The following is a 12,611-nucleotide window of genomic DNA, read 5'->3' as shown; positions in this document are numbered from 1 at the left end:
TCCTTAGAAAGATCCAAACACTGACTCCTTAGAGTTCAGAGTTGGAAGTAAATTTATTATCGAAGTACATATATGTCACCACATACAACTCTTGGGATTCCCTTTCTTGTGAGAAATCACAAAAAATACAAGAAACACAATGGAATCAATGAAACACTATACCCAAAAGGGCAGACAACAAACAAAGTGCAAAAGGAAGCCAACAATCTTTGCAAATACAAAAAAGAATCTATTAACCTCTGCCTTAAATATACGTAAAGTCTTGGTCTGCACTGCCACCTATGGCAACAAATTCCACAGATTCATCGCTCTCTGGCTAAAGAAGTTCCTCCTCACCTCCATTCAAAAAAGGCAGCCCTCTATTTTGAGGCTGTGTTCTCTGCTCCTAGACTCTCCCACCATAGGAAACACCCTCTCCTCATCCACTCTATCCAAGTCCTTCGACATTTGATAGGTTTCAAGTAGGACACCCTTCATTCCTCTGAAGTCCAGTGAATTCAGGCCCAGATACATCAAACGCTCTTCATACGACAAGCTGTTCAATCTTGGAATCACTTTCATAAATTTCCTTTGAACCCTCTCCTGTGTCAGCATGTCCTTTCCAAGATAAAGGGCCCAAAACTGCTCACAATACACCAAGTGAGGCCTTGCCAGTATTTTATTAACCTTCAACATTACATCCTTGCTTTTATATTCTAGTTGTCTTGAAATGAATGCTAACATCGCATTTTCCTTCCTCATCACTGACTCAACCTGCAATTTAACCTTTAGGGAATCCTGCACAAGGACTCCAAAGTCCCTTTTTCACCTCAGATTTTGGAATTTTCTCACCATTTAGAAAATAGTGTACCCTTTTATTTCTTCTACCAATGTGCATGACAATGTATTCTATCTGCCACTTATTTGCCCATTCTCCAAATCTCTCTGTCCTTCTGTAACCTCTCTACATCCTCAAAACCACCTGCCCCTCCATCTATTTTCATATCTTTGACAAACTTTGCAAAAAAGCCATCAGTTTGGTCATCCATCATTGAATTATTACATAAAAAGAAGCGGTCCCTGCACAGACCCGTGTGGAACACCACTAGTCACTGGCAGTCAACCAGAAAAGGCTCCCTTTATTCCCACTCTTTGCCTCCTGCTAATCAGCCACTACTTTATCCATGCTAGAACCTATCCTATAATCCTGGCTCTTACCTTGTTTCACAGCTTCATGTGTGGCACCTTGTCAGAGGCTTTCTGAAAACCCAGGTACACAATGTCCACTGACTCTCCTTTGTCTATACTGCTTGTACTTCTTCGAAGAATTCCAACAGATTTGTCAGGCAAGATTTTGCCTTGAGGAAACCATGCTGTCTAGGACCTGTTTTATCACATGCCTCCAAGTACCCTGAGACCGCATCCTTAATAATCAACTCCAACATCTTCCCAACACAGAGGTCAGACTAACTGGCCTGTAATTTTCTTTCTTCTGCCTCTCTCTCTCTTCTTGAAGAGTGGAGAGATGTTTGCAATTTTCTAGTCTTCCAGAACCATTCAAAATCTAGTGATTCTTGAGAGATCATTACTTAGTGCCTCTGCAATCTCTTCAGCTACCTCTTTCAGAACCCTGGGGTGTACGTTATCTGGTCCAGGTGACTTATCTACCTTCAGATCTTTCAGTTTCCAAAGAGCCTTCTCCTTATTAATGGCAACTTCACACACTTCTGTCCACTGACACTCTCAAACTTCCAGCATAGTGCTAGTGTCTTCTACAGTGAAGACTGATGCAAAATACTTATTCAATTCATCTGCCATTACCTTGTCTCTCATTACTACCTCTCCAGTATCATTTTCCAACAGTCCAATAGCCACTCTCACCTCTCTTTTACACCTTATGTATCCAAAGAAAGTTTTTGTGTCCTCTTTAATATTATTGGCTAGCTTGCTTTCATATTCCATCTTTTCCTTCTTAATGACATCTTAGTTGCCTTCTGTTGGTTTTTAAAAGCTTCCCAATCCTCTAATTTTGCACTAATTTTTGCTCTAACATATGCCTCCTCTTTGTTTTTGATGTTGGCTTTGATTTCTCTTGTTAGCCATGGTTGTGTCATCTTGTGTTTAAAGTACTTCTTCTTCTTTGGGATGTATATATCCTGTGCCTTTCAAATTGCTTATAAAAATTTCAGCCATTGCTGCTCTGCAGTTACTCCTGGCAGTGTTCTTTTCCAGTCAATTTTGGTGAACTCCTCCCTCATTCCCTTTACTCTACTATGATACTGATACATCTGACTTTAGCCTCCCCTTCTCAGATTTCAGGGTGAATTGATCATATTATGATCACTTATCCCGAGGGGTTCCTTTACCTTAAAGTCTCTAATCAATTCTGGTTCATTGCACAACATCCAATCCAGAATAGCTGATTCCCTAATGGGCTCAGCCACGAGCTGCTCTAAAAAGCCATCTCATAGGCATTCTAGAAACGCTCCCTCTTGGGAACCAGCCCCAATCTGATTTTCCCAATCTGCCTGCGTATGGAAATCCCCCATGATGATTGTAATATCGCCCTTTTGGCATGCATGTTCTATCTCCTATTGTAATAAGGTGTATAAGATGTAAAAGAGGTGTATAAGATGATGAGAGGCATTGATCGTGTGGATAGTCGGAGGCTTTTTCCCAGGGCTGAAAAGGCTGCCACAAAAGGGCACAGGTTTAAGGTGCTGGGGAGTAGGTACAGAGGAGGTGTCAAGGGTAAGTTTTTTACGCAGAGAGTGGTGAGTGCGTGGAATGGGCTGCTGGTGGTGGTGGTGGAGGTGGATACGATAGGTTCTTTTAAGAGACTTTTGGAAAGGTACATGGAGCTTAGAAAAATAGAGGGCTATGGGTAAAGCCTAGGGTAGTTCTAAGGTAGGGACATGTGCGGCACAGCTTTCTGGGCCGAAGGGCCTGTATTGTGCTGTATGTTTTCTATGTTTCTATGTAATTTGTAGATCACATCCTTACTACTGTTTGGGGGTCTGTATATAACTCCCATCCAGTGTCTTTTTTCCATTGCAATTCCTTAGCTCTACCCACAATGAATCAACACCTTCCCAATCCTACGTCATCCCTTTCTAATGATTTGATTTCATTTTTTACCAACAGGACCATGCTTCCCCCTCTGCCTACCTGCGTTTAGTGTAATGTGTACTCTTGGACTTTAAACTTCCAGTTATAATCTTCTTTCAGCCATGATTCAATGAAGCCCACATCATCATACATGCAAATCTGTTTCTGTGCTACAAGTTCATCTACCTTATTCCGTGTACTGTGTGCATTCAAGTATCATACCTTCAGTCCTGTCTTCACTCTTTTCAAATTTGTCCACCTTTTACATTGCAACTCATCCTATTGACTGCAGTTTTGCCCTATCATCAGCTTCTCCTTGCTAGGAATCTCATTACACACCGCCTCTGTTTATAAACCAACTACCTCATCCTTAACACTATCACTCTCGTTCCCATCCCCTTGCCAAGTGTAAGCCTTCCCGAACAACTCCAGCAAACTGCCCAGAATGATATGGGTCCCCTTGGGTTCAGGTGTAACCTGTCCCTTTTGTACAGGTTGTGCCTTCCCCAGAAGAAATCCCAGTTATCCATAAATCTGAACCCCTCCCCCTTGCACCAGTTCCTCAGCCGTACATTCACCTGCCAAATCATCCTGTTCTTATTCTTGCTGGCGCGAGGCATGGGCAGCAATCCAGAGAATAGTAAATAAGTAAGCAACAAATATCAGGAACAATAGATGAAAACTCCTTGAAAGTCAGTTCAGTGGGAACAGTTCAGTGATAGGGCAAGTGAAGTTGAGTGAAGTTATCCCCTTTGGTTTAAGAGCCTGATGGTTGAGGGACAGCTGTTCCTGAACCTGGTGGTGTGAGTCCCGAGTCTCCTGTACCTTCTTTCAGATGGCAGCAGCGTGAAGAGAGCATGTCCTGAGTGGTGGGGGTCAGTGATAATGAATGCTGCTTTCCTACAACAGGACTCTATGTAGATGTGCTCAGTGATGGTGAGGGGTTTATCCATGATGAATCGGGCCACTTGTATGGAAAAGCATTCTTTTTGTAGGCTCTTCTGTACAAGCAGACACAGCATTGCTTCTCAGAATTGGCTAGGTACTGTAGTGTTCAAGTCAGGAGCAACTGAACATTACCTTTCTGGAGTGGGTTATGAGGTGTCCCTTAAGTACACAGACCACAATTTCCTTAGAGTGAACAGAGTATTTCAAGTTCTTTGTAATTGTTCCTGGAGCGCAACTTCAAGTTCCTGGCATCAACATCCTGGTGGATCTCTCCTGGGCAAACACAATAATGCAGTCTTGAAGAAGGCATTCCAGCAGCTCTAGGAAATTGAGAAGATTTGATACTGCACCAAAGATTCTTGCAAATTCCCATAGAAAACTTCTAAATGGTTGCATCATAGCTCGGTATGATGGAGATTCTTCTCTACTGCGCAGGATTGCAATCCCCATCATCTGAGCCAATTTCGTCATGGCAAAGCTTTCCCCACCATTGAGAACTTCTTGAAGAGACAGTACCTCAAGAAAGCATCATTCATCACTGATGATCTTCATCATGCCCTCTTCCTGTTCCTAATATTGGGAAAGGAGTATAGGAGTCTGAGATGCACACTTAGTGATTTAGAGTTCTGAACAATCCACGCACCTATAAATACCACCTTGTAATTCCTTTTGAACTATTTATTTATTTTGTAATTTATAGTAATTTAAAAGTCTTTGCACTGTATTGCAGCCATAACACAACGAGTTTTACGTAAGTCAATGATAGTAAACCTGATTCTGTTTCTGATGCAGTTTCCTTATGATGGACTGAGTTCTGGATCCAATGAGTTGATTGTACATTGACTCCTTTGAGTGGATCCAGCCACTGGCTCCTTATGATCACTGTCTTCTTCAGGTGGACCAAGTACTCTCCAAAACAGATGAAGCATTTCATTCTTAGAGTGGATTGTGCATTGTCTTCCTTAGATAGATCAAACAGTCTCTCGTTAGAGTAGATGTGGAGTGAATGTTGATGTCTGTGTCTTCTAGTCCTTTCACAAGTGAATGCTATTAGCACTGTTGCTGTGCCTTTTGGTTAAAAAGGCACATGCAGTAGAATGCAATAACTATAAATCACAGAGCAAGACACACAATAACTGGAAATCACATTCTGATTTAATATGATGCTATACAGAACGGGCTACAGAGGAAGTGGATAACAGTGAAGGGAGAGGAAATTGAAAAGCAGTGAAAGAAATGAAAAGAAAGCAACTGTGAAGGGCAGAATAACAAAAGTCATAATCTGTTATGCAGAAGAAAGAAATTCTGAAGGCTGAAGTTTAGAAGGGGAGAAAAAAACAACACCATTACGTGATGAGAATTGAGGAGAGTTAATATCAGCGGCAACCAGATGGGATGAGAAGGTAATGACCTTGAAATGGGATGAGGTTACCCAGATAATGTAGCATATGCAGCAGACTAAAAAGTAGCTGCAGCCAGATTTTTTCCTTTGTTGCAGACTGAAAGAAAATTAAGACCTAAGATCTGCTGGTGTTGCATTACTTGTGTGTGTGTGTGTGTTTTAGACGGGCTTCTCATTTATTCAGCTAGCTTTGGCAAAAAAAAATTAGAGAAAAAAGTAATAATTTGTCAGTTGCACAATACTGAACTCAAAATTACAGTGTTGATGTAAAATCTGAAGTATTTGCAGTATTTTCGTTAAGTGGGCATTCTTCACAGGAAAGGAGGTTGTGGGACCAGATCCAGATTATGTTTCTTGCAGGTCCTATTCTTTATCTGCCCTCATTTCCTCCTGATTTGTGACCTGTAAAAATGTCCAGACCCTCCATGGAATCCATGACATTTCTCTCATTCATTTCTATTAGCCTCCACTCAAAGTTGGCCCATTAGAACAATAAAATAGAAGCAGGAGTTGGCCATTTGAAGCCTTACACCTGCTTTGACCTTCAATATGAATATTGCTGAGCTTTTGATTCAGTGCCATGTTCCTGCACTTAGCTATTATGCTTTGATTTGTTTAACATGCAAAAATCTTCAATTCTTCTTGTATGTACTTAGCCACAGTCCTCTTTGGTAGACAATTCCAAAGATTCTTTGCCTTCAAAATGGAGATGTTTCTTCTCATTTCAGCCCTAAATGGCGAACCACTTACTTTGAGACAGTAATACTTAGTCCTTGTCACTCTAATAGGGGACAATATCATCCTTGCATCTGGCTGGTCAGCCCCTATTCGAATACTGTATCCCCTCATTCCACCAATCTGCTAAATATTTGTTCCTCTCCCTCTACTGCAAACATCCTTTCTAACACAGGAAGACCAGACCTGAACACAGTTTTCCAGGTGCATTCTTAACAGGACCCTTTTTAAATGCTGTGACCTACACCATAAGTAATCTGCAGGTAACGCTATTTTCCTGGAAAAAGTATGGGCATAATTTTAAGTGATATATTAGTGTCTGCTCAACTTTTGCAAGTCAACTGATGGCATTCAGAAAACAAAGTTTTTTCACATCATCATTAGTTCTAGATTTTAGAGCATGGTGTTCTAAATGCACAGTTTTCTTAGCAGATGCAGATGGAATTTGCCTTCCATAGTGAGGGTAGTGTCAGATGTCCTGGCACTGTCCTCCACCCCCCCCCCACCCACAATTCAATCTATCAGCCCGAGTGCATCATATAAGCATCAACGTACATGGGTAGACTCCCAAAGAATACTGATTATTATAGACATTATCAAATGAAAAATTCATCATTGAAATGGTTATAGTTTTTATATGAGTCCTCAGCCATTTATTCAGAAGTATTTTGTTGTTCCACTCAGTGGATTTGCGTACAGTTTTACCAGACACCTGGTAACTATCTGACATTTTTTTGATGAGGCTGTTGAATGGCCTTGGGCTGTTTCATCGTGGAAGTGGGGAGCAAAAGAACTGATATTCTTTCAGATATATATGTAATCTCACTAGTAAGAAGATCCCCTGTTATCTGTTGTGAACCTGCAGTCCCTGAAGGAAGCAAACAAAAACAAGGAGAATGTAAAATGACAATAGCTTTGCAGAATAAAGGCATAATTTATTTACTCACAATTGCAAAATCCCATTACTGTACTTGTAAAGTATTACAGAAGTGCCCCTGTGGAATACACTTCTAAACTGATATCTGGAATACATGGCTGATGTCTCTGATATTTAAGCATGTTTCTTTTACAAATCATTCACAATTAGTCTGATACTATGATTAATGTGATAAGTTAACTTCATATCCATTTTTAAATGCTCAGTTTAAATGCATTTTTGCTTGAAAAATACAAAATTCTATTTTCATCAGAAGACAGTTACGTATATGATTCAATTACTGGTGACAGATAAATAGTAAATCTCTTTTTCTGAAATGAAGAAGGACATTTTGATGTTAATTGACTTTCAAATGGTGCTCTAGGATGCCTGGTAATTCAGTTAGATTTGATTCCGTGGTTCTGAGCAGCAATATAATTTCAGATAACATTAGATTGATTGAATCACGTGTCTTGTGAAAGAAGTGCATTCAATTGCATGGGGACCCTTTTGTCCATTTATTCATAGCCACAATTAATTCACATTTTGAAATGAGGGATTTGTCGTGTTATCGCATTAAAATTATGAGGAATTAAAATGAATACGAGTATTTTGAATATCTGTTCATATTTACCTATTGACACTACAAAGCCTTTGTGTTCTGTAAGATGATATAATAGCGTACCCAAAGTTATCTGCTAGCCTCCCTACTTACTTTATAATCAAGATCTCTCATTTCAGCAATTACATTGTTCCATTTCAAATTAATTTATTCATTTGGATGTCTTTTACAAAGTCCCTATATACTGTCCATTCCCAATGTCTCCAACTGAGGAGTCTTTTAAGAGTCAACAACCTTGGTGGGTTTGCAATCACATATTAACCAAATCGAATAAGGATGGCAGGTTTTATTTTTTGAAGGACATGAATGAACGGTGGATTTTACAACAGTCAAGTAATTTCATGGTTAGCATTATTGAGAGTGACTTTTTTTAAAAAAAGTTCTAGATTTATTTCACTACATTATGTTAAGTTGCTAGCTTCCATGGTCGGCTTCAAGCTGTTGTCTCTAGACCACTGCCTTCTAGTTGACTTACTATTGTCTTGCCCTACATATGTAAGGTGAAGGAAAGTTTCTGTGCCAACACACAGTTGTTTGTCTGCATGTGTCCTCTTTACATCTTTCCATCAACACTTGCCAAACCATTTCAGAGACCCAGAGCTTAAATTAGTGGTTGTGCTTTGAAAGATGTGCATAATCATATTTTTTTATGAAGAGCTGTGGTATTCTAACAATGATTTCTCGTGCTTATACATTTATATCCAGCCATTTTAATTAAGGATTTATAGCTTTAGTATTAAATGAAAACCAAAGGCTCATTTTAGAAGAATTTGACTTGGATGATTTTCAATACCATAATGTGTTGTATAATATATTTTGTAGTACTAGCACTTTGCAGAAATCTTTTGTTATTGTTCTAATGAATTTCTTTTGTTGGCTTATAAGTGAAGCTGAGGTACATTCCTGTATCTTTTGGATAAATAATGCTTAAAACAGTTTGAAATTATTATTGATCTTTAAATAGAATATATTCATAACAAAACCATAAAAATTGTGCTCTCCAATTTCAAACCTGGCACATTTGCCCCTGCCAGCATCAGTTGGAAGCCAAAAGCTCCATTTAGAGTGGAACACACGTGCCTGATAATAGATTTCCACACCAGTGGTTGGTAGCTACTGTCCACGTGGCATGAGCAATCACCCATCAATTCCGTACAAGGGCAACAGTCTGTACTAAAGGAAAATAACTTCTTCGGTAATCCAGGCAATTTGCAATGTACACCCATTAAAATCCCCTGCTGGCCAGTATTCTGTTACTTACTAAACACTGCCAGCTGTCTTCACAGTTTGATTGTTTCCTTGGACTTTACTAAAGCTGATACAAATCAATCCTCTATGCTTCTTGCTATTTGTCAGTACAGTATATTAATATACAGTTTTTCTACCCATTGCAATTATATATTTTAATCCACCAATCTTTTCTAGGTCTTATCTGATTGGAGGAGGCATTCCATTAATCATTTGTGGAATCACAGCTGCAACAAACATCAACAATTACGGCAGTGAAGACAATGCACCATAGTAAGTAGTATTTCTGTGTAAAGTGGATTTCACTTACCCAAAGTTACTGTGAACTAGTACAAGTAAATTTGATTTTTGACTGATGTGTAAAGCAGGCTACAACTTGACATCATCACTTCTTTGGTAACTCCCAAGGTGAATTTCACTTCCAGTGATTCAAGTGGGCAGATTCTATCAAAATATAGCCACAATTCAAGTATTAACATAAAAAAAATGTCTCTTAAAAATAGAAACAAGTAATTCTGGAGATATGTAGCAGGTCAGGCGGCATCAGTGAAGAAAGGGAGAGAGAGGGAGAGAGAAAGAGGGAGACAGAGAGAGAGACAGACAGAGTTTCAGATGGATAACATTTGATCAAAAGGGGACAACTGAGAAAGCAGGTGCGTCTTGTTCCAAGCCAGGGAGAGAACGTGGAAGTTCATAATAATCCAGGTGACACAGATTAAATGGCAGAAACAATAATTGTCACCAGGATTATCACAGACACAGACACTCTGTCTGTTCTCTGCAAGCTGCCACCATGTCTGCATCTGAAAACATGCTTGGTTTCTTATTCTCCAATTCTGATGAAAGGTTATTGTTTAAAATGTTAACTCAAGTCTCACTCTCCAGTGGAGGCTACCTGACGTGTTCAACGTCTCTAGTATTTTCTTGTTTTTTAAAAATTTCCAGCATCTGTACTCTTTCTGGTTTTTGGCTAATGTTTCTTCTGAAATGGACTTATTAGTTCAATTATTTGGGAGATTATTTCTTGGGATCAAGAAACCACTCATTGGGCCACTCAGTTGCTTTATCTATGTGTTTCCTTTTTCCACAGTTGCTGGATGGCATGGGAGCCTAGTCTTGGGACGTTTTATGGTCCGGCTGCTTTCATTGTGCTTGTTAGCTGCATCTATTTTCTTTGTACGCTAATACAGCTGAAGCGTCACCCAGGGAAGAAATATGAGCTGAAAGAGATGACGGAAGAGCAACAGCGGCTAGCAAGCACGGAGGTAGGCCCCAGTCATGTAACGGACTCCAGCTCTGTGTCACACACATGTTCAGTGATTTCTTCCTCAATGCTAGAGAATGAGCATTCATTTAAGGCTCAGCTTCGTGCTTCAGTGTTCACTCTCTTTCTGTTTATTGCCATGTGGACCTTTGGCGCCCTCGCAGTCTCACAAGGACACTTCCTAGATATGATCTTTAGTTGCCTGTATGGAGCAGTCTCAGTGACCTTAGGACTCTTTATTCTCGTTCACCACTGTGCAAAACGTGATGACGTCTGGCACTGTTGGTGGTCCTGCTGCAAATCAAATAGGAATACATATGCTGTTCAGACAAGTGCTCGACCCCAAGTGACCATGAACGGCGATGCCCAGCTTCATGTCCCATGCCTCCTGGATTCCCCCTGTCCGAGTAAGTCACCATCCAGTTGCAATCATTCCGTCTCTGGACTCTGTAAATTAACTAACCTACATGCCATGCAGAATCATGTAAATTGTGTTTCACCAGTTACACCCTGTTGCGCCAAAATGCACAACGAACAAATTGTTGATGATGACGGACATATTCACCTGCATGCAGATGGAACGTGCAGGCCGACAGTGCACATACACAGATGTCAGAAAACTCGAACTAAACCACGACAGTTCATTCGGCACAATAGGTCCGCAGCTCAGAGGGAGTATGCCTACCATATCCCTTCCAGCATCGATGGGAGCATACACAGTTCACATACAGAAAGTCATCACAGCATCCAGGACAGCCAGTCCATCCAAAGGCAAGTCATTTGTGCAAAGAGTGATCAGTGCCCTAATGTCTGCCAGCCTGAAGGCAGCGAGGCCAGCACAATATTATACGGGTGCAACAAAGCTGTAGACAGTGGTGTCAGCACAGAGGCTTTGCACCAAGGAGTCACTTTTGAGATGCAGTCACGGAGACAATCGTGTCCTCTAGGTGTAACCAATCAAAATGGAATTCTTAAGGGAAACCTGCATGAAGCCATGATTTATACTTCAGACGTTACAGGAAACATAAGGACTGGTCCTTGGAAAAATGAAACTACTGTGTAGTTTTTAGCCTCACGACTACAAATTCAGATCATTGCAGCAGCAAAATGTCACATATAAGTTTTGTATAATGCTTAGGTGTTTGTTTACATGATTCATTGTGAGGATTTGCATATTTCTATGTATACATATATATTTGTACAGCACATACAAAGTACCATAAGAGCAGTATTATATTATGTATTTGTACTTAAAGCTAAAAGGATGCATTTGTGTTACCACAATGTGAGCATTAATCAAAAAGTAGTCTGCAGATTTATCATAATTAAGTTGAAGCTTTCGATTATTTTTCTATCAATGTAAATTGTTTCTTCAAAGTAAACAACCAAAAAGAGACGAGTATTACTATTCTATTAAAGAGGCAGTAGCCCTTTGGTGGTTAGCACAAGTAGCATTTTAATGTTTGTTTAAAAAAATCCCCTATAATAATGAAAATATAATGTGCAATTTGTTCAGAGTATAAACTTATAATTTGTAATTATTTTTATGAGTTTGCTAGCTTCATTGGAATAAATCATCAGATAAATAAATATTTGAAATAATCCTGCATAATGTAAGGTAATTGTGGACCTGTGTTTTAATTGACACACAAGGGAGTGATTTCTTTAGCATGGCATGTGTAACTCCAAAGCCTGTTCCTTATTGGTTGGTCTGGTATGTTACACAAAGCGTGCAAAAGAAATCTTTCCCACAAGGTAGAATAAAAAGGGTATTGGCTCTTTAATTTTGTATGAAGAAATATATTAAGTCTATACTTAGGCATACAGTACATGCTGAAATATGCATGATTTTTGTTGCATTTTATTGTCAATATTCATCTGCTATTATATGTAAAAGCTGATCATTCTGGTAATGTAAGACCTATAGCATCTTCTCATTTAATACATGCAAATTAAACCATAATGCTGAAACAGAGTCATTGGACTACTTCACTGTTAAAGTGCCACAGCACATGTGTAAGTTTAAAGCTATAAATGTGCTAGAGATGACAGTTTTCAGTTATCTGTGCAGAGCATGCAGTGACTGTTGTATGTTACAGTGTACACTGTATAATGAATTAATGTTTCTAGTAAATGCAGATATCACCATGTTTGTTAGTAAAAAGCAAAAAAAAAACCCTCAACAAGTCTGTCATCTATTTTAATGAAACTCCTTTTCAGAATTTGCTTTTAAGAATTCCCTGTCATCAATACAAGGTGAAATCAGGTAAAAAAAATGTCATATATGATTCCACAATCTTCTCAGAAAAGTGTATCCAACAGCAATGGAAGCATGTTTACTGTAACTGCATTTCATCAAAGCTAATCACAGTACTAAATTTGTTTGACT

At 39.4% G+C, this 12,611-nt stretch overlaps 1 protein-coding gene across 3 annotated transcripts in view; it reads left to right on the top strand.

Moving 5' to 3' along the window:
• LOC140185754 (adhesion G protein-coupled receptor A1) overlaps positions 1-12,381 on the top strand; it is a 550,512-nt gene extending 538,131 nt beyond the window's left edge. For all 3 annotated transcript variants that reach the window (XM_072239373.1, XM_072239372.1, XM_072239374.1), the window contains 2 exons: positions 9,136-9,231; positions 10,049-12,381. In XM_072239373.1, coding sequence (XP_072095474.1) covers positions 9,136-9,231; positions 10,049-11,285 — 1,333 coding nt within the window. In that variant the 3' untranslated portion in view covers positions 11,286-12,381. The remainder of the gene's footprint in view (positions 1-9,135; positions 9,232-10,048) is intronic.
• The last annotated feature ends 230 nt before the right edge of the window (positions 12,382-12,611 follow it).

The sequence above is a fragment of the Mobula birostris genome, chromosome 21, assembly GCF_030028105.1.
Source record: "Mobula birostris isolate sMobBir1 chromosome 21, sMobBir1.hap1, whole genome shotgun sequence".
Taxonomy (NCBI): Eukaryota; Metazoa; Chordata; class Chondrichthyes; order Myliobatiformes; family Myliobatidae; genus Mobula; species Mobula birostris.
Note: the sequence above shows the minus strand (reverse complement) of the source record. Positions and strands in the feature narration are given on the sequence as shown.